A 21207-nucleotide genomic window follows, 5' to 3' on the forward strand; every position below is an offset into this window, starting at 1 on the left:
AAAGTCCAATAGTTGTGACAGACCTTGTGGCCCAAAGCTGATCGTATTGACTCGGGCCCTTCAAGAAAAAGTTAGGACACCCCTGCTATATATGATTATATCATTTCACTGAACTTCAAACTGTTATTTAGGTTAAAATTTTGGAAAATTACATAACAATGAATGTCACAAAACCTTGTGCTGCTTTTTATGTGTAAAGTGGGCTAAATCCAGCTAGAGTTAACACTGTTGCTGCGGAATTAAACATGTTCTTCAAGTATTCCCAATCTGCAGAAATGAGTGACCCCATTTGTCTTTCCTCAGCTGTGATTGAGGGTGTCATATTTGGAACTTAATATTCAAGGAGCTCATGAATGTTCCTTGAGCTCCTTGAATATTATGTCTCGTGTGCATCGAGATATGAGGATGCTGAGGGAAATTGAATAACCTTTTATACCCCAGTTTCTTAGTTGTATTTTATTTTCTATGTTGCGAGATAGAATGCCAACTTCAGGATTATTTTTTAACAACTGAAGATAAATTGGTCGCTTGGATATAGTCATTTCAAAATTTGTTAACTGGTTTTTTGTTTTTTATTTTTGTAATTATGTATTATATTAAATAACTGGCTTTTTCCCTCTCCAGGTAGTATAAGTTTCATATGGTTTCCTTCTACTATTTTCTTAATATTGATGAGAAATTTAATCAAGGGCTGAGATTTATGAATTTGCAACTGGGAATTGAGAGTAAGGGGTCTGTGTTTTGCGGTATGTTGGTACTAAAGGTCGACAGAGTCATACATATATCCTGAGAGCCTTAGCCTTATAATGTCCAATTTAATAGGATAATATAATACATGGATGTCAGCAATCACTGAGACAAGGTCTTAGCATAGGACCTGTAATAAGTGCAGGTCAAGAGATGAATTTTGTTCCATGGGTTGATGTGCACTTTAGGTAGAAGTTAGTCATGGCTTTCACACACTGCTGAAGTGTTTTATGTTTAAATATAGTAATCAGGGAAGTGATTGCCCTGATCACATATAACTTGGCATTTAGTACTGGGATAAACAAGAAATTAAGGAAGAAGTTAATTTTTTTTATTAGATCAGGCAAATGACTACAACGTGCATTGTCACATCAAGACCAGGGAAGGTTGTTTTATCACTGTATGTGCGCATTGCCCAGCCGTGGACAGTGTGGATGCACTGGGCTGCAGAGAAAGGCCATTTGGAGAAGAGAATATGGCCCATCTCTGAATAACCAATTAAGACACTTGGCTGTAATTGGCAGTTATTGACAAGTACAGTATATATGAAGTTTATATGTATATTGAGAATGTTTTTACAGGTATTTAAAAAGGAGCAAAAAGATAGTTTTATAAGATAAACTATAAAATTTGACTCATAAAACTTTTCATTTTACATTTCATAAAGTTGCTTTTATCTAATGTTAAAACCATATATTTTTTTTTCTTTTTGGTTAGCATTTGCCTGGATTTTTTTTCCACTACTAATCCTTTTGTTGTTGTGTTAGTGAGTCTTATAGAAAGTATATAGCAAGAATTAATTCTTTTAACTGATCAATTTAGTCCATTTCTATTTATTGGGATCACTAATACATTTGCTCTGATTGTAGATTGTTTGTGGAGGTGCGGGAGGGGAGTACACCTGGCTAAGGAAACATAAAGTGTGGGTTTGTAGATTATTTTGATCTTCTCATGTGTATCTATGTTACCTTAAAAACCTGTAATAGAGATCCGGTATAGCCTCTGTATCATCATATAGCTTGCCCAAGCATCTTACCAACTTCTTTGGTTTATTTCTTAAAAACAAGTTCCCGGCCTTTCATGAAATCTCTGGTAAGGACTCACACCACCTATGTTTCTAGAATTTAGCCCCCTTGTCTGTTTGCAGAGAGTAAGATCTTTGGCCGGGTGGGATCCAGTCCTTGGCTACTTGTCGGTCTCTGGTTTCTACTGGGTTGGCCAAAAAGTTTGTTGGTTTTTTCCTGTAAGATGGCTCTAGTAGAGCTTAGTTTTCTTTAACTTCATTTGAAACACTACCGTTAGATATTTTGTGATAGCTGTTATGTCAGTACTCATTTAAAAAAGGTACCAAGATTAATGAATTTTTGTGCAGCCATTTTTATATTGAAGATGGAAGAAAACGTGCGACATCTTTGGCATGTTATGTTTTATTATTTCAGGAAGGGTAAAATGCAACTGAAATACACAAAAAAGATTTGTGCAGTGTATGGAGAAGGTTTTGTGACTGATCGAATGTGGTCAGAAGTGTTTTGCGAAGTTTCATGCTGGAGATTTCTCCCTGGATGATATTCCGCAGTCGGGTAGACCAGTTGAAGTTGATAATGTCAAATCAAGACATTACTGAAGAACGGTCAACATTCTACCATGCAGGAGATGACTGACATACTCAATATATCCAAATCAATAAATTGATTGGTGAGAATGAAAAATGTGTCTTTTATTTTACAGAGAAAACGAAACAGACCTTGTGGCCAACCCAAAACTTTAACAATTAGGCACAGTCTTAACATGTTGCTCTTACAGAAAGAACCACTTACTGAGGCAGTCCTGGTTGACCACCCAGCTAACTCAGGTAGCTTATTTAACTGGCTCTTCCTCCTTGCCCGAGATCCTTTCATCAGGGCTGGATGTATGATTGTGGGGAATATAATCTGTTTTTAACTCATCTCTAGACAGTAAAAGAACTGTAGTGCAAGCAGGTTAACAGCGAACAGAAGAAACAGAGCATGTGATGGGGGAGAAGGAAAGACTGAGAGAGAAAATAGGGCTAGAAATAAAAGAGAAAAAAGTCTCTGAGAAAGAAGATAAAGATACGGAAGAAGGAAAGAGAGTGGCTAATGCCATTGAGGCAGGGTTGTCGATGCCCATCCTCAATCTCTTTTATCCCGGGCATCAGGCTTTCCACAGCAAAAGTCTCCCCTGGATGGGTAGTTGGTTAATGTAAATAGTTCCATAGAGAAATTGCGTATTATTCAGCGGGTGAAGATAGAACAGTATGTATAGTGTTATGTTTATATGCAGTTTTCATTTATATGTAGGAAAACACCTAGAGAGATACATCCGATATCAATAATGGCTATTGCTGATATTAAAATCATGGCTGATTTTTTAAAAAACTCTTCTTTTTCTTTGCATTTCTAATTTTTCTGTGTGAAAAAGATAAAACAAAAAGGAGCACTATCTTGAAGACCAAAGCCCACTGACTTACTGATTCCTTGAACTCCTTGAGTTTCTTCCTGAGGAGTTAGGACTGCAGCCATGCTTGCTAGGCCTGGTATTTTGGAAATGAAAGCTGCTCTTCAGGATGTCAGGACCGTGTGGTGAGGAGACACCCACAGAGCTGGGTGCTTATGAACCCAGGGGCTTCATCTGACTCTGCATTTGGCTCTCTTAAACCTACTCCAGCCTCCCATATGTCCTTGCGTGGGTAAATCCTTGAGGTGAGGAAGTCCTTTGAATAGTTCATAAGCCAGATCCTGTGAACTTCCTGCTGTCAGCTGGAATCCTAGGGATCCTTAATAGGTAATTTGCACCACAGTGTGGGGGAAGGGTGGATTATCTCAAGTGTTCTTTCCATCACCAATATTCACCTTGTTTTCCCATCCTAGTCCTGGTGGTATTCCCCTATGTATTTTAATTGTTATATGGACACAAAGAAGAAGTCATTGTCCCTTTAGCTATAATACCTGTCCTCATATATAGTCTTGACGTCTACCTGCCTCACAGGAGTCACTGAAGCTTGGAAGATGGACAGCTAGGGCAGTGTCTCAGTACGCATCTTCTAGATAGAGAGCTGATACTGACTTTCTATTTATAGTAGCAGTATTCTTTCCATTGCATTCGCCTTTTAAAAAGTGACTCACCTTGATGAAAAATGTTAGTCTAAAGGACAGTAGGAGGTGGGGGTAATGTCATGAGAGTGACGGGCAGGAGACTGACCTTGGGAAGCACGACTGTCAAAAGTGGCGCCACAGTCAGGGTCGGGGATCTGGGGCTGAGATTTTGTCTGTGGCAAATGTTCGGAGAGACCTTCCGCTCTTCCTGGCTTCTCATCTCTCTCTGCAGTTGTCCGCAGTGATGCAGGGAAGCATTGCCTTTTCTCTCTTCCGCCTTGTGTGTGTGTCTCTGAACCCACTTGTTCTTCCTGTGTAAACTGTTGTTACTGGAACACTGAGTGCTTAGCACAGAACCTGGCACCTAGTGCACACTGGACAAATGTTTTTGTTAGTTGTAGCCATTCATCATTGTCATTGTGATTTTACTTTTCCTCTCTGATTAGGCAACAAGGAATATTTTGTTTTTATTCATTTATTTTTTAACAAAGTCTGATAGCAGTATTAAAATTGGGTTCTATGGCAGTTTACAATGTGTACTTTTGCTAACTAGCTTTAGCATTTGAGTATATTTAAATATTATTGGATTTGGTGAATGTGGGCTGCTCACTGAGCTAATACAGTAACTCATCTCTTTGTTACTTTTTGGTGCAGGCATATGGGAAATTTTAGCTACAATCAGCTGTGCTGCACCTTTGGGGGGATAATCTGTGATGGAGGAGATCTAATGCTTTGTAAATGTCGCATAATGAGAATTAAAGGCCATGAGTATTTAAACTGGAAAATAGAGTGTATTTTAAAATTCTAAAATATCCCCTGTATTTTATTGATAGATAGTGGTGTCTCTTTTACTGCTTTTTTTTTTCCTGGTACCTAATATCTAGAACAATATGAAGGTGAGATGGTACACATCCATTAGATCTATCTCTTCGTGCTGGCGGGGGCTGCAAGGGTGTGTCTTGTTGCCAGTGTTGAGGAGGGTGTGACATGGATGGGGAAGTGACCTCTAGGCCATCCCTGGAGAAGTCTCTGAACTGTTGCCACATAGAGAATGTGGTTTGAGGATTTGGATTGGTGTCTGAGAAGGATATAGGGCTTGTCCCCAAACTCCTCAGAGTATATCCTGTGACATAGGTGGGATGAAAATTCCAAAGGTTCTCTGCCCTTCTGGGCCATCCCAGCTCTGAACGAGACTCTGCACTGAGTGGGATGGGTGGTTGCTGTGGGCAGCACCTAATCAGACCTGCACTGGTTCAGTAAGTAGCTCAGGTTTCAGAGGCAGTTACAGCCTCCTTGGGGAGGGCAGGCTCTACCTTTGATCCATGATCCAAGGAATGCCGGCCTGCCTCCACTCCTTAGTCACCTGACCATTGGTTGGAATGTCCTTACGTATTCTGCTTGAATGCTGTCTTCACTCAGTCTCACCGAAATTTCTGTGTAGCCCCACATTGGCTCTAACTTAGTCATTGATGACAATATAAGGTATCAGGCCAATCAGGCAATATTCTTGTGTATTTTAAGGACAGAGTAGGATGCTTGTGAGAGCACATATAATATTCAACAAGGATCAGTATTTTCCACAAGTAAAAAGTGTCATTGCCTGGTAATTAAAGAAACAGAAGCACAGAAATATCAAACTGAATTAGATCAGTTTTAATCCTGATTGCTTGGAGTTAATACACACACATACACATTTATTTTTATGTATATATATAAAACCATGTGTGTGTGTGTGTGTGTGTGTGTGTATACACGTCAAGTATCTATAACCAAGAACTCTTAACACTCTTTAACCAAATTTTTTTAATTTTTAAATTTTCTGTTGACGGAGAGAGAGAAACATCGATCTGTTGTTCCACTTTCTTACGCATTCATTTGTTAATTCTTGTATGTGCCCTGACAAGGGATAGAACCCACAACCTTTTTATATCAGGATGACGCTCTAACCAACTGAACTACCCAGCCAGGGCAAGAACCTTAACACTCTTAAGGTGCTCTAAAACTGTTTCGGAGTCAGATAAAGTAAATAGATAAAGGATATGTCTGCAGTTGTGAAAATACAACTTGATTAATGAGACTTTACTAACAACACCTAAAAGACCACATCCTACCACAGTTCTATCAGGATTTCTCAAAGAAGCTCAAACAAATCCTTTAAAATGTAAGTTGGTATAAGAACATTGAAGTGGAGAATAGTTTGTGCTAAGAAATGTGAGTCAGAATGTAAATGATGCAAAGGCAAATCATTTACTGTATTCTAGAAAATAGAAAGTTTCTTGAGGGTTACTTAAGTCATTTATTTTATAGGAAAGGCAAGGATACTGTCTAGAAGGACAGAAAACTGTACATTACTCATTCCAACCATATGAGTAAGGCAAGTGGGCAGATATTATTTAAATAGCAAGCTCCGGAATTCCTACATCCGTGGGTCAGCACAAAGGCTGACTGGCTTTCTCTATCTCCTGATTCTCTGGCACATTTCAGAGATTAACCCTGATGGCAGCACTGAGTCATCAAGAAAAGCATAGACTATGTTCAGTACACAGAATTTTCTGAAGGGGGGACCTGAGCACTACATTTTAGAACTTCTCTTGAAAAGGGTTTGGATAAAACAACATTTTAATGTCCCAATATTTATTTTGCCTCCTCTCAGCATGCCCCCAGTTGGGAATCTGGCCCGCAACCCAGGCATGTGGCCTGACCTGGAATCGAACCTGAGATCTTTCAGGTCACAGGCCAGCACTCAACCCACTGAGCCATATCAGCCAGGGCTGGATTATTCTTAATAAACAGTTGTCCTGGCTGAATGGAGAGTGTTGACCAGGGTAGTCATCAGAGGACAGTTGACAGTTTTACAAATGAAGGTTGTTTGCATTTCCTATGAATGTTTGAGGATTTGCTGGTATCTTTCACTTACCTAACAATCTGATTATGTGTCAGTGTTTAAAATACCTGCTGAGTGTGTAGAACTGTCTTTTCAGCTGAATAACAAACTGGAGAGAAGAGATCTCCGATTTGTCTAGATTAGTTGAATAAGCTTTTTAATGTGTTTATCATTCAGACTCAAGCCAGGATGAAATATATTATTTAATTATATTGACATTTATGAACTGAGAAACCAAGGGGAGATACTTGAGTAACTTACTAGGTTTTGAGAAATACAACAGTAAAGTAAAATAGGGTTTGCCCTCATTTTTAGCTGCCTCATCTGTTCTAGACAAGTCAGTCACTTGCTTTCTCTGCCTGCTGATGACAGTCCATGTGGCGCCGTTTCATTGTGTGCCCAGTAATTGCTGGGATCGTAGCAAGTGGCTAATTTTGAAGCCGTGGGGACCTAAAACCGATGATGAGTGAAGCATCATGAAGAAGCATGGCTCCTGCAGGTCCACATGTAAGTGGGCGTTGACTCCAGAATACCAGTTCATATCTGCAATTTCTGTGTAATTTTAGTGTGGAACTAATTTCTAGCTCAGATCGCATCTCTTCATTCTTCGTTGGTCTTTGGTATCAAATAGAGCTCCAGGGAACAGTAAGCATGAAGGGACACACACTCTATTCAAAGCCTAATGAAATCTCATTTCCTCAGAATGAATCATCTGGAAAATCCTTCTGTCTAATACTACATATTAGCTTTTACAATGATTTAGGAAAGTTGTTAAGGATGGGTAGGGGTAGAGAAATCAGTGTCTGACTAGACAAAGGAAGTTTGGAGACTTTTAAATGGTTGATATTCTGTAAGTAGTATATTTAGTTCTACTTAAAAATTGGTCAAGGCCCAAGAACTTAATTGTTTTATGTGTGCCAAATTATGAGTAACAAATTGAGGAATGTATAATTATTAGCAGAGCATGACCAAAATATCTGTCATCATGGAAGAAGGCACTGTGGTACCTACTTCTACCAGAGTTCTATCAGGTCATGAACTCCAAATAAATATAGCTCACACTAGGTATAATCTTGAGTATTACTCTCAGATTCTCAGTGTTGTAAAGTTTGACTAGTTCTTGAAGAATCATGAAGGCATAAACAACAGGATCATCTTTGTGTAAGTTCTTATATGTGGAAATAATTTGCAGGCTTGAGTTATAGCTAAAGAAGTAGATTTAAACATTTTTAGTCCTTATTATAAATAATTTTTTTTCTTGTGATTACAGCAACTTCACAACTATTTCACAGTGACCCTTGGAATTCCTGCTTGGTGTTCCTATGTCTTTTTCATCATAGCCACCTTGATTCTTGGCCTTCTCATGGGTCTGGTAAGAGAGAATATCAATCTATTTTTCTGTCTTTAAAATCAAATGGGTTTCATGAAAAACTACAGAGCAGCCAAGAAGGAAAAAGCACATAAACATAATTTTGTGCGTAATCTAAGCAGTTAGGTAGTATTTGCTTGTCTGATTTGCCTTCAATGCTAATTTGAGATATAATGGAAAATTCATTGAATCATTACTCCTAATCCTGTCCCTTAAATATTATGAAGATGTATGCTACCCAAAATATAGGCAGTGATGGAAGAAGAGAGAGAGACCATATTTTAATTGATAGTTTCCAAGACAGCCCGTCAGCTGTGATTACACACATTGCCGACCTGATGGGAGCACTGTGATGTGAAGGCCAAGGCTGTGGTTTTGTTCCTCGAGTTGGCGAGATGATGTTTTCTTGTTCATGTCTTCCACTTAAACCTCTAATCCCGGCCAGCTACTTATGCATACACACTGGTTTTCCCAAGGTGGACTTTATAAGATAATGTTGATAAAAAACACAGTCCAAATTGTGAAAATAAGTAAGATGCAAAGCACATTACTATACCTTCTTTGAGTATGACAATCAGTGTCTAGTAAGTATCTTGTGATTCCTCCTTACATATTTTTGGAAGAGTTGGAGTAATACATTTATTTATTTAACTGTATAAGCAACCATAAGTATTTTGGCATGTTTTACTCTGATAATTTTTTAATGTTTCTTTGTCGACACTTGATCAATTTGACTGAGCTTTAAACTAATCAATATAAATTTTAAAAGCCCTTATACTATATATCACTCACATACCTTCTGAATGCTATATGATAGAAATAAGTGATGATTAGTAAAAATTTACATAAAAGGGACAGACTTTTAGTTAAGGTTATCTTAAAAGTCTGTCCTTATATTTTATAGTGAATTTTGGCTTTTTAGCAAAGTCTTTCTAAAAATAAGATTAAAATACTAGCAGTTTTCTTTATAACAAGTCCTATGTTAGTATAACAAAGTCCAGGGAGCCAAGGAGACTCAATTTTTGTTTGCCATGAGCACGCTTACTTCCTGTTCTGGTTTGTATTTGAGATTCAACTTCTGATGTTAACCTCATGGGTGGGGGTAGGGCTTAGATGTCATTCTTTGGGTCCTAGGAACAGTTCGTTCTGATGCATTAATCTTACTGCTGTTAACATGTCTCTAATGCTCTAGCCTGAAAGGGTTTGACTTTCTATATAAATTTAACTTTGGATGTAAATGTACTTCGCCCATTTACTTGTCTAGTGGTAGGTTTTTCTTGTGGTGAATTTGGGAGCCACACAAGTAGGGGGTTCTTGTAGGGGGAACAGCATGAGCTCCTAGGAGATTCTGAGTTGGAGTTATGGGATTGGAGGTTGAGTGTGAGCCTATTGCAAGACCATTGAGAAGTCTTCTCAGCATAAAGAGTTTTAAAATCGTACCTTTGAGGTTGAATTTAAGCTCAAGAAATAATGTCAGGCCTGCCTATGCCCTACGTTTATTTGGAAACTTAGATTCAAATAATCAGTGTAGGAAGGTTATTAGAGGCTTGACCCAAAGGAAGAAGAGAGTTGATTCAAGACTGGTTAAGTGATTAAGTGATGTATTACTTCTTTTTAAGAAGCTGAGGGGGAAAGAAGTTGGGAAGAGAACGTTTTTTAACAAAATCATCATTTCAAAATAGTAATAGACTCAAATTGTTTAATACATTTTCATAGAATAGTATACTCATCTCTCTCCTTAAAATGCCTTTTCTACAGCTCTAATATGTGTTAAAACACACATCACTAGAATTTTTGTCTTGGGTGAGATCTCCAGGGGTTCAGGGTAGCACCCTGAGTCATCTTTGCCCTGGACTAGGGCTGAAAGTAGAGCCCAGGCCCGCAGCCAGGTGAAGCTGGGTCCTGCTGACCTTGGAGGTTCTCCTTCCCTCTAAGAGAGTCTGTGGTGTTTAACCTGTGTAGTGGCTATGAGCGGCAGGATGATTTCATGGAAAAGAGTTTCCTGATCAAGTCATTGTTTCCTATAAGCCTGACTATTAAGTTTCCTATTTGTGCCTAATTTTAAAAGATGGAAGGGAAGTTAAAACAAGACTCCTGGTTTGATTTTCGTGTGTTCTCTTGGTTGAACCTAGTGATGGTTGAAATATTTTACTAAATGTTGTTTTCACATGAAAACAAAGGGCTTGGTTTTAGAGATCAAGTATATATTTTGGATTTTAAACCAATATGGAAAGATTCCTAAGTATCGAATCACTCCAGCAGCATCATTTTCTACCACAGCAACTCTGCTCTGAAGGGTGGAAAAGCAAAGCGCTAAACAAGGAAAAAAGCCTCGGAAAACACTGTTTCCCTCTGTTGTCTGGTCTCTATCTCAGCTGATGCAGACACTGTCAAATTTTGCTGCTTAGGTAGATTATTTTTCTACACGCTGATGACCAGTGGCTAGCGCAGAGCCTCCCATGCGGCGTGTCACTGCCCATGAAAGGCAGTAAATCCATCTGCTCCCTCCAGTTAGATGCATGTCCATCTGCACCTCCCTGGGTAAACGCTGAAACCTGAAAATAAAAGCCTGGAAGGGAAGATGGAGAGGAAGGGACTGTTCTACGTGCCCTGTTACTAAACAGTGCCATTCCGAGTGGCTCACCAAGTGACAGATTCCAAGGCAATGGCTCCCCAGGCCAGAAAAGAGGTCTAGAACTGAGAGGGGGGGAGAGAAGGACAGAGTTCTAGTCCCGGTTTTCGAAAAGAAAGACTTTGTAGCAGAAAGACGCACTGTTGGACATAAAACAGACCTGGATGGTAGGCTAGCCCAGACCCGGGTTTTAAAGAGAGAGTGCAACCGAGGGAGCAGTTAAGCGGCTTCTTGGGCCACACGGCTAATGAAAGACAAAGCTGAGGCTTGGGTCCCAGAAGTCTTAATTTTGAGGTTCCTCGGTGATAAAAGTCCTGTCTCCTCACTGTGAAACCACCTGTCCCCCCTTCCAGGTCTTGGTGCTGATCTCAGAGTGTTTCTGTGTGCCCGGTCCCAGGCGTCCGTCTGAACACGCCGGTAAGTGCGACAGACTTGCACAGCAGCGTTTTGGGGATTCTGGGCTGTGCCCGTTCGTGCCCACGTAGGTGGTGGGTAGTTCCCCAGGTTGCTGGGTCACCAAACCACCTCTGCTACCACATTCCTTGAGATACGTTCTGTAGATGGACTTGAACCAAAATGCACGTTCTCTCTTGAATTAAGGAATATTTCACTGGCAATTTCTCTACCCCTTTCAGCGTCTGAGTCAGTGAATGAAAAGGGAGGGAGAGGAACTCCCATTTATTAAGTCTGCTGTGTGCCATTAACTATCCAAAGTGCTTTATAAGAAGTATCCTGAAATCTTTGCATTGTTCCACACTGTTCCTGAGACCAAGTAGCACTGAATTTTCAGTGCACATATTGCACATATTTTCAATCTTATTTTTGAAACTTTGCATGAGGACTTTTATGAGACTTTGTAATTGTTCAATTTTATGTTAAAGTTGAAATCAGCTTATATTTCTTTTTGGTTTTGAAGCTGTCAGGGCTTTAAGATTTCCATAGATACAGCAATGCACCACAGAAGCACAGGAGCACTTACGGGACTTACGAGAAATGCACTGTTAGGTGTGAGCTGGCCTCTGTGCAGACACCGCAGGGAGCACCTACACACGCGTAGATGCCACAGTCCACTGCAGTCGCTGTGTGGGCTGCTTCTGCACAGCCAGCAGCAGAGCGGGTTTGTTTGTACCAGCGTCACCACAAACACACAGGTGATACAGTGCGGCTGCCGCATCACGAGGGCAGTGATGGGAAGGTTTCACCTCCGTTATAATCTTAAGGGACTGCTGTGGTATACATAGTACATCGCTGATTGAAATGTTGTAATGTGGAAGGTGACTGTAATTAAAAGGTATATTATGTTCCACAGAACTCTTAGAAGTTACAGAAAGCCAATTTAAAGTAACTTAGGGGGAAAAAAAGAAAGATTTATTAGCATACATAACTGACACTCCAGGGAGGTTCTAGATTCAAGCCCAGCCCAAGGGGTGTTAGATTTCTCTTTCCATATGACTGACTGAGTAGCTGTCAACAGCAATAGTGATGGCTGCCTTTCCTCCTGACTCTGACCAAAACTGCTGGGGAACTCTGATTGGCCCAGCCTGTTGTCATGGTAAACTGATTACCATGACCAGTGAGTGGGTCACTGAGTCTTCTAAAAGGTATAGAATACAAAGCATTCAGGACCTTTGCCCTCCCTGACCACACGCTCTGCCAGAGTCAGCACGGTCAGTGAAATCTTCCCGAGAGGGACGGAGGAGCCCTTGGACCCTGGACAGGGCTAGGCCGCCAACCAGTGGTCCGTCCTGTGTAATAGCAGCTTCAGTATGGAGAAAACCACCAGGTGCCCACCCCCTTTTTTTATTTCACAGGCAAGCACAGTTATTTCATTGCTGAATGACCATTGCTTATTCAGAGGCCATTCCCTTCTCTTTCCTCTACAGAGCAGAATCAGAAGTCCCAGGAGGCTAGCAGGGCCGACCAGTTGCAGGATGTGGAGGAAGAAAAAGATGATTCGAATGAAGAAGAAAACAAGGACAGCCTTGTAGATGACGAAGAAGAGAAGGAGGACTTTGGCGATGAGGACGAAGCAGAGGAAGAAGAGGAGGAAGACAACCTGGCTATTGGTGTGGATGAGGAGAGGAGTGACACGCGGGACCGGGGGCCTCTGAGGGAGGCCCAGGAGGAAGGAGAACCTGAGGCGACCGAGGGAGATGCCCCTGGGCAGCCCCGTTCACCGGACACGGAGGCGGCAGAAGACACACTGAGGCAGCGCAAAAGTCAGCACGCGGAGAAGGGACCATAGGTTTCAAGACAGTGTTTCCAAGAATATAGAGCAGAGGAATGTGTCAGCTTCCTTCTGGTCTCCCGTTTAAACCAAATCCTCATTGTTTCCTGGGCGAGCAAGCTTCTCTTACAAAAAAAACAAAAACAACCTCTAGTCATGTGGTCTCATGGCATTAAGCCTAATGTACATAAATGAGAATCTTTCAGGCATGACAATCAGGATATGTGGTGTTAGAATATGTTTGGGGGCTTGGGATGGGCACAGGTTTACCTGCTTGAGGCTGGACAGTCTGGACCCGGGGAGCTGACTCCGACTCTCAGGAGCACCGTCCATGGACAAGGCAGCCGGCCCCACGGTGAGAGCAGAGCGCTGGACCGTCTCACATGTAGCAGAAGTCGTGCTTCCTCTTGCGTTAAATATGTGTTTTTTGTCAAACTGTAGGAAACATCAGGCATCATAGTACAGTGTCCCTTTTGTAGAGATAGAAATTGAGAGGGCCCTGGATATTGTACAAATGAGCTTGGAAGTCATCCCGACTCTAAATCTCCTTCATCGTGTTTTACTTCTGACCTTGAGTGGTTTCCAGCGTTCCCACCGTGGGCCTGCAGGCTCCCTACACTCTTCACTGCTGCAGGGAGAGGGCGCAGCCAGCAGCTGCGTTTATTCTGCTTCGGGGCTTAGGTAATCAAGAACCGCAGCCCCGAAGCTGTGACTGCTGAGCCTCTCAAATGCCATATTGTAACCTTTGGAGATTCAAAGGACGTCGATTTTACAGGAAAGAGTGTTACTGGTTTTTGCCAAAATGTAAGTTTTTTCAAAAAAGTTCTTCTAGCACTATTTTTATTTTTCCACCCAGAAGCGCCCCCAAGTCTTGCCAGTACAAGGCAGCCTTGTGAAGACAGGTGAACACTGTTGTTTTGTCTCTGTCTCCAGGGTTCCCTGGTCTTTAACCACTTTAATAACTGAAAAACCATTTCTGGTTTTCCTTCACCGATGTCCTTTTGCTGAAAGAATTAATGAAAGTGAGTATCTGGAAATGAAAGATTTGGTTTCATTTCCTTCTTCCTTAATCTTGTAAAGGATTTTATCCCTGTAAATCTCTCCATGCTCAATCTGCTAAAAGTACCCAGGGGGCCCAAGTTCTTTTAAAAAAAAACTCATCCATCTACTTCTGCCTTACCTGATTTATGTCTTAGAATAAATTCATAAAATTAGATTCCCAGCTTATGAAAGATGACTAAAGTTGATTCTGTACCCCTTGGGTCTGGATAGAATAATAAGCACTGCAGGTTTATGAAATTTAAAAGTTTCTGTCATTTAAAAAAAAATGTGTGGTATACTCTTATCTGGCTGTTTAGATAACCCTGTTTTTTATGAACTCTGAACACGGGGTCGCTGGGGGAGGAGGAGGTTCTGAAACTTGCTGTCCTGCACTCGAACGAGCCTGTTGCAAGCCTCACGCAAAGGGAGTTTCTAGGCTGTGAGAATCCAGTTTTGGGAGATGGTTATTTTTTATCTTTCCAGTTCAGTTACCTGACAGTCTCATCCCACAGCACGGTGAGGTTCATGAAGGGGGGCCAGTTTCCACCTCTGTAAAGCTGGGGAGGTCCCACTGGGCTGAGGGTGTCAGATCTCATGTCCTCCCAGCCCTTTGACCCTCTCCTGCAGGCCCTCAGTAAGACCCCTGGATCCCCTCCCCCTCCCCTCCCCCTGCCCTCCCCCTGCCCCTGCCACACACCCAAAAGAGTCACCGATAGTCTTTCTCTCTGAATGACAGCAGCAAGACCTCCAGTCTGAGGCCATGGGAGAACTGAGGGACTGGAAAGTCTCGATTTTGTTCATCTTCTTTCCCTCGCACCAGGGGTCTCTGTCACACCTTCATCTGAAGCGCCATCTTTCTGCTGGTGGCAGCTCCAGCTCCCTGACGCCAGGAAGCTCTTCTGCGTCATCCGGAGGTGGACGGGCTCTCCTGCCACTGGGTTTCCTTCTCTTACAGTCAGTGGGAGCAAGGTTTCAAAGTTCAAGTTCAGGGTTATAGAATAAGAAAGGATTCAACTTGCTTTTTCTGTATAATCTCCCTTCCCTCATAATAAAATAAATTTTTGAAGTGGAACATTTGACTAGAGAGGAGGGAGTGAAGAATAAAATCTACTTTGGCTTTTTAGAAATGTAAAGCCCATTTCCAATTGGACCCCAAATAGTTCCTAATTTTATATATATATAAAACTTGCTTTGAAAACTTGCTCCCACTGATTATATATATATATATATATATATATATATATATATATATATATAATGTATTTTATTCCTCAGCAATAGCTTTAAAAAATTGGAAGGGAGAAAAACATCTTGGAGAAGAAAATTCATTAAAAGTTTAAATGCCTGGCTATGAAAACCATTTTTCCTGTTTAACCTCCTGGCAAAAGATGGGGTTTTTACCAAATGGTCTGATAAGTACACATCCAATTTCATTTCTTTCTGCTTATAGTGTTTAGATTTGCTTTGAGTACTGACAATGTGAAACTAAAGAGAAAAAGTCAATCTACTATAATTTGAAATGAGAATAATATTTCAATAGAATTTTAAGGGTATTATAGCTACTACATTTATTCTGGAAGTCAAATACATAGAAACATGATTTTGATATAAAGAGTAAAGAAAATCATGCTCCTCTCATTGTGGTGTCAGTTATTTAAATACAAAATAGTATTGTGTATAAATCTAAATTAGGCGAATTAGAAGCAACTGGGGTTTGAGCTGGGAGTACACTGTTCTGTGTGGTAGTAGTGGTAGGGTGCTTTTCATTGATGAGAAGGAAAGGTTGAAACTTCGCTGCCTTTCTCTCGCAGTTTCTTTTCCTCCTCATCTTGCGACAGTTCTGCTACCTTATCCCAGCTTGCTCAGAGACCTCACCCTGAGGCAACACAGAGCCAACCCTATGTCTTTCCCTCTGAAGTATAAGCACTGAGTGGGTGAGAGCAGGACTCACACTTGTAACATAATCTCATGCGTGGGACCCCTGCTAGCCACAGGCCACTACGTAGAGAAATTCAAAGTAACTACTGTAGTAAAAAGTAAGCTTCAGCCAGTTTGGCTTTGGACACTGGAAAAAGCCAAATTTTGACTTGTTTATGGCCAAAACCCCTTGTAGATAGCTATAGGGACGCTATGTGATTCGGGTATGTGCAAGCCTGTAGAGCCGCATCCTATGACACCTTCGGGGTAGATGATACAATGTCCTACAGGGCCTAGTACTTAACATGTGAGGTTTTATTACTGAGTCCTGCAAGTCGACCCAGTACGTTGCTTTACAGGATGGGAAACATTAAGGAGTCACACACAAAAACGGATAGGGTATTCCTGGGATTTCAGCATATAACCGTAAATTGGCATGAAGTGAGAGAAGTCAAGGAGACTGGTGCTTTTGCTGATGTATCAATATTTACCTGTTCTTTATCTCAGTGTTGAAGACTTATTTCTGCCAGTGTTATAAATGTGTGGTATGCCCACCATGTCAAATATAACAGCATTTTGGAAAGTATTTAAATCTTTTGTGCCAACAGAAAAGATCCTGGTTTAGTATCTCTTTACCTCAGCCCTACATTTCGATCCTCTTGAGGATGATTATAGCTTGTCTTGAAAAACCAAACGTATCAAGTCCGATGAACCCATGACAGCTTTTTGAATAGTTTTCCTGAACCAGGAGATTCAGTTGAAAGGCCTGTGATAGCTTCAGACCAGCAGGTGGCCTTCAGGTGGCTTCTTCTCAGTCCAGTTTCATGTGAACTGCTACATTGTATAATTGTGACTCATGTACCATTGATGTGTTTCCAATATAGTTTAATTGTATTTGTTACTAATGAGCTTCGTTATGCAAATGCAAGTTTTATACTGAAAATACTTATTATTTGTATTTCAATGTTATAAATTTATTATTTATATTCTTTTGTAATAGTCTTGATTATTCAGCCCCGTGATAGTTAATTATTTTTCTCTTCATCTATACCTTCTTTGCTTCCCCAGATAATATCTACAGCAACTGGAATGGAGATAGGAGTTTCTGGCAGCACATTGCCTGAATTGCAAAGAACCGTAATCACAAAATTGTGCATAATCCCTGATCCTGTAGGTTTTCATTTTATGTAAATTCCCATTTGCCTTAAAACCTAAGTATAATGATAGCTAAGTAAAAACAAAACAATCTGTTGCTTTTTATACAAGTATTTTCACAAAAGTCATTTGCCTAGGCAGTGTAAATTATTACTTTGATATAAAGCTAGTTTTCCTTTGTGTCTATCCTCAGTCCAGTCTGTTCATTTTTTTCTCTTTCCTGCTTCCCTTAGTGAAATGTGGGGGTGACTTTTCCTGCACGTCCCCTCCACCCCTGAAAGCCCTCTTAGAGCAGATTTCACAGGTTTATCAGGAAGTCTTTGTGACGCCAGATTTTTCCCCAGGACACCCTCTAGCAAGGCAATGAGCTGCACCTCTCCCCAACAGGTATTCGGGATTAAGTGGATTAGAGCCAGGAAGCACTTCTCCCAGAGGACATGGGGACTCGGGCTCTCTCAAAGCTGAGGGGCGGGGGGCAAGCAATGAGAGTCCATTGCTCTTTGTTGCAGTCCTCTGAGTCTTTCCATGAGGCCTCTCAGGTGGTTGAGTCTGGCCTAGGTTGCCCCTCCTCTGAGGGGTCTTACCCGTCTAAGACTTCAGACCCTGCTTTGGGGGCAGGGAGGAAACTGAGGCAGCATTTGCTACCAGAAACAAGCCTTGTCTCCTATAACTCGCAATCCAAAGGTTGTTGCTCACTCATCCTTAGCCACAGGGGGTAGGAGTTACAATTCCTAGAACCAGGCTGAGCGGTCCACAATAGCGAAACCCAAACCCTTCCCCGTTAGCTGATCTGGAAAGGGCACAAAGCCAAAGAAGAACCATCAAGGGGCTCAATGTCACAGCCCATTGTGTGTCTGGAAACCACTCACCACTCCGGTCTCCCTCTGTCCTGAGGTCTGGGGGAGGCCAGGGTTGGAGCAGACGGCAAGTGAGACTGCTCTAGGCCTTCATGGCCCTGGGCTGACCGGGCTTCTGTGGGTCAGACTTGTCTGACCTAACCCTTCCTGTCACTATAGCAGCGGAAAAGCACAGTGGAGGCGAGGTGACTCTTGCAGACACCCTTGGGGACTAGAATCATGGACATGAAATTCTTCACTTGAAAAACAGGAGGAGGATGTGTAGTAAAATAAAATTTCCATACCACTGAGTCCCTCCCTCAGAGAAACTGGCTCAGAATACATACTTGTCTACATAGTGAAAATGTCCATTAGGCAGTGTCCGCCTACACGCACTTGGCCACCCATCCTTGGTGGGAGCCGAACCTGTGGCTGCTGAAGTCGACTACACTGAGTAGGGAAATGCGAGCCCCTGCTCTACCCCTGCCCCCCCCCCCCGTCTTGAAGGCTCTTTGGAGCGTGTTGCATAGTAACGGAGTCTCTCTTACAACGTGAACTTCTTGAGGTTGATAACTATTAGGCTACTCCAGAGGGTTAACAGGCTCCCCAAATTCAGGACCTTTCAGAACAAGAATTTCATTTTCACGTGGTCCACCTCAGGAGTCTAGCCAGAAGAGGCTCTCTGCATTAGGCAAGTTTCTCTGGGACCCTTTTACACATGTCGTCCAAGGTGGCTGTGGCCGCGTTCACCCCAACCAGTCAAAGGGGGAAAGTGCCCGGCGCAGCATTCCTGGGAGGTTTTAAGGGTTGGCTGCCGAGAGACACACACGCGCACCATTTCTGGTCACATTTCCTGTGAAGGGACTTAGTCACAGGGTCACACCTGATGGAAAGGGAGGCTGGGATACATCATCTCAGCCACAATGACTGCATCTTCCCTACCTTTGTAAACTGAGTGCCTCACAAGCATAAGCCCGTGAGGAATAGGAGTACGAATGTCCATGTGGCAGGGGAGAAAATACACCACGCGGACCCAGTGCTGGTGGTCTTCTGGACTTTACCAGCACTGGTCTGCAAGTTCCCAGAGTTTTCAGACTGTGACAGTGTGCTCTCATGGAAATTTTGTTACTCGGGAGGCTGGACACTAATAAGTGGGACGAGAGTTCCAAATGGGAAACCGAAGAGATGCGGTGAGAGTTTATGAAAAAGGAATCTGATCCGGGCTGAGGGCTTTAGGTGGTAACGTGTAACCGGGAGGCAGAGACGGATTTGGGACCCCTCAGATGCGCACAAGCAACCTTCCGGTTCACACTCAGAGAAGCAGGACTGGACTTATCCCAACGGGAGCTGCCTTGTGGAGCGCATTTTCCTTTTGTATGGAGGAGTGATGGAGGCATCATTTTTTCTTTCTTCTTTTAATTAATCTGTGCATGAGCTTTATCTCCCATTGTAACCCCTTTGAAATCAGTGGATATTGAAATCATTAATTTATCGACTCCGTAAATCTCCATAAGTGTGACTCTAGTTCATGGACACCCGATTAGTCATATTAATTGAAAAATTACCCTTCAGAAAGATTTATGCCATCAGAATTCCTTGTGTTCTGTTGTTACTGGTAGGGATTACGAGGATAATTCCTAAAATTATTGCAGTTACTGGAGTAGAGACTAGGATACACTCAGACCACATTTGTTCCCCAAAGGGAGGAACTACTAAGCTCACAAAATTAAAGAGTTGTTATTCTATGGGATTGTTCTTCAAACTCTAGCTCTCTGTGCAGTAAATTCTAAGCACAAGTCTCAACCTAATAAATAGCATTAGAAACCAGCAGGTTATGGGTTGACTATTGACTATTTGCTATTTTGACTAATAACGATATTGTACAGAGTATTCTAAACTTTTCATATCACCGACTGCGCCATAAATGGGAACCAGCTGTGGGCAGAGCCACATGGTTAAGCTATAGCAGCAAGTCATTTGACCCTCCCTTATTCTACTTATTCTAGAAATGCTTATTCTACTTATTCTAGAAATAAGCTCTCTAGAGAGCTTATTCTACTGCCCACACACATAAGTGTTACCTCTTAACAGAGCAAATTGTCCTTTTAAATGGCATAAAATAGGGCGATTTCTTTTTCTTCTACACTTTTTAACATATGTGAGTAGCAATGGCATTTGTTTAAAACTGCAGGTCTTCTCTCCCTGCCCTGCGGCTACACACTGTCCTAGTGACCAGTTAGATTAGAGGCCTCAAGAAAGGCTCCTGCCCTGGCTGGTGTAGCTCAGTGGATTGAGCGCAAGGCTGTGCACCAAAGGATCACGGTTTGATTCCCAGTCAGGGCACATGCCTGGGTTGCAGGCCAGTTCCTGGCAGGGGGTACACGAGAGGTAACCACACATTGATATTTCTCTCCCTCTCTCCTTCTCTTCCCCTCTAAAGATAAATAAACAAAAAAATCTTTTTAAAAAAGGCCCCTGACTATTCTTGAGCAAAGAGCTGCCTAATTTATCATATGCAAACAAAAAATTTAGGGTAAACCCAAGTCAAGAGAGATCTTAATGTACAATTTTTCAAAAAGGGTTAAATTATTGGCCTTTCAGCAGGCTAATGATATGAATCTCCAAGGGGGACTTTAGCACTTCTAAAACTTATTTAACAACCAATATTGTGTGACTGGAAATTGGAAGTCTCTCCCACTACAAACACTAGAAATGTTGGCTAACGTGTAACTAACATTTTTTCAGAGGCAGAGCTGACCTTAAAAGAAAGCAAAATACTCAAAGGCCAACCACCATGAGGCAAGCGGAGACGAGCTGGTCCTGGGGCTGCCCCAGAGGTGGTGGTGGTGGAGAACTGCTGCCCTAGGTCACCAGATGTGATACTTGTTTCATTCAGTGAAATTCTACACAGCAATAGAAAGGATGAACTGGACATACATCATTCTGAGGAAAGAAGTACCTGATTCTATTGTGTCTTATGTTCCTTCCTTCACTTTTATCAGTGTTTCTTGATGTGGATGCTGTGAAGCTAGTGTAAATTTAAACTTCAATTTCTGTAAGGTCAGGCCCATAGGGTTGCTCAGGGAAGTCTAGTTTTTCAGCACAAAGACAGGCCACGACGGATGAGCTTTCTCGGAGTCTCCATGTGCTGGTGAGCAATTTTTGTTTTTGTTTCACTGAGGATGTAGCTGGGAATTTTATGCAATTTCAGTTCCCACACCCCCATCTGGCTACAGTCAAAACCGTACATCCTATACCTACATGGCCAGTGAAACCTATACTCTTT

The 21207-nt window shown here is 41.8% G+C and overlaps 1 protein-coding gene across 1 annotated transcript in view; it reads left to right on the forward strand.

Annotated features, from left to right (window-relative positions):
* Nucleotides 1-15053, forward strand: part of TMX4 (thioredoxin related transmembrane protein 4) — a 40540-nt gene extending 25487 nt beyond the window's left edge. Inside the window, exons 6-8 of the mRNA XM_037051667.1 lie at nucleotides 8015-8116; nucleotides 11099-11162; nucleotides 12629-15053. Coding sequence (XP_036907562.1) covers nucleotides 8015-8116; nucleotides 11099-11162; nucleotides 12629-12990 — 528 coding nt within the window. The 3' untranslated portion in view covers nucleotides 12991-15053. The remainder of the gene's footprint in view (nucleotides 1-8014; nucleotides 8117-11098; nucleotides 11163-12628) is intronic.
* The last annotated feature ends 6154 nt before the right edge of the window (nucleotides 15054-21207 follow it).

The sequence above is a fragment of the Sturnira hondurensis genome, unplaced genomic scaffold (assembly GCF_014824575.4).
Source record: "Sturnira hondurensis isolate 20B ecotype Veracruz unplaced genomic scaffold, ASM1482457v3 Scaffold0007401, whole genome shotgun sequence".
NCBI classification, from domain to species: Eukaryota; Metazoa; Chordata; class Mammalia; order Chiroptera; family Phyllostomidae; genus Sturnira; species Sturnira hondurensis.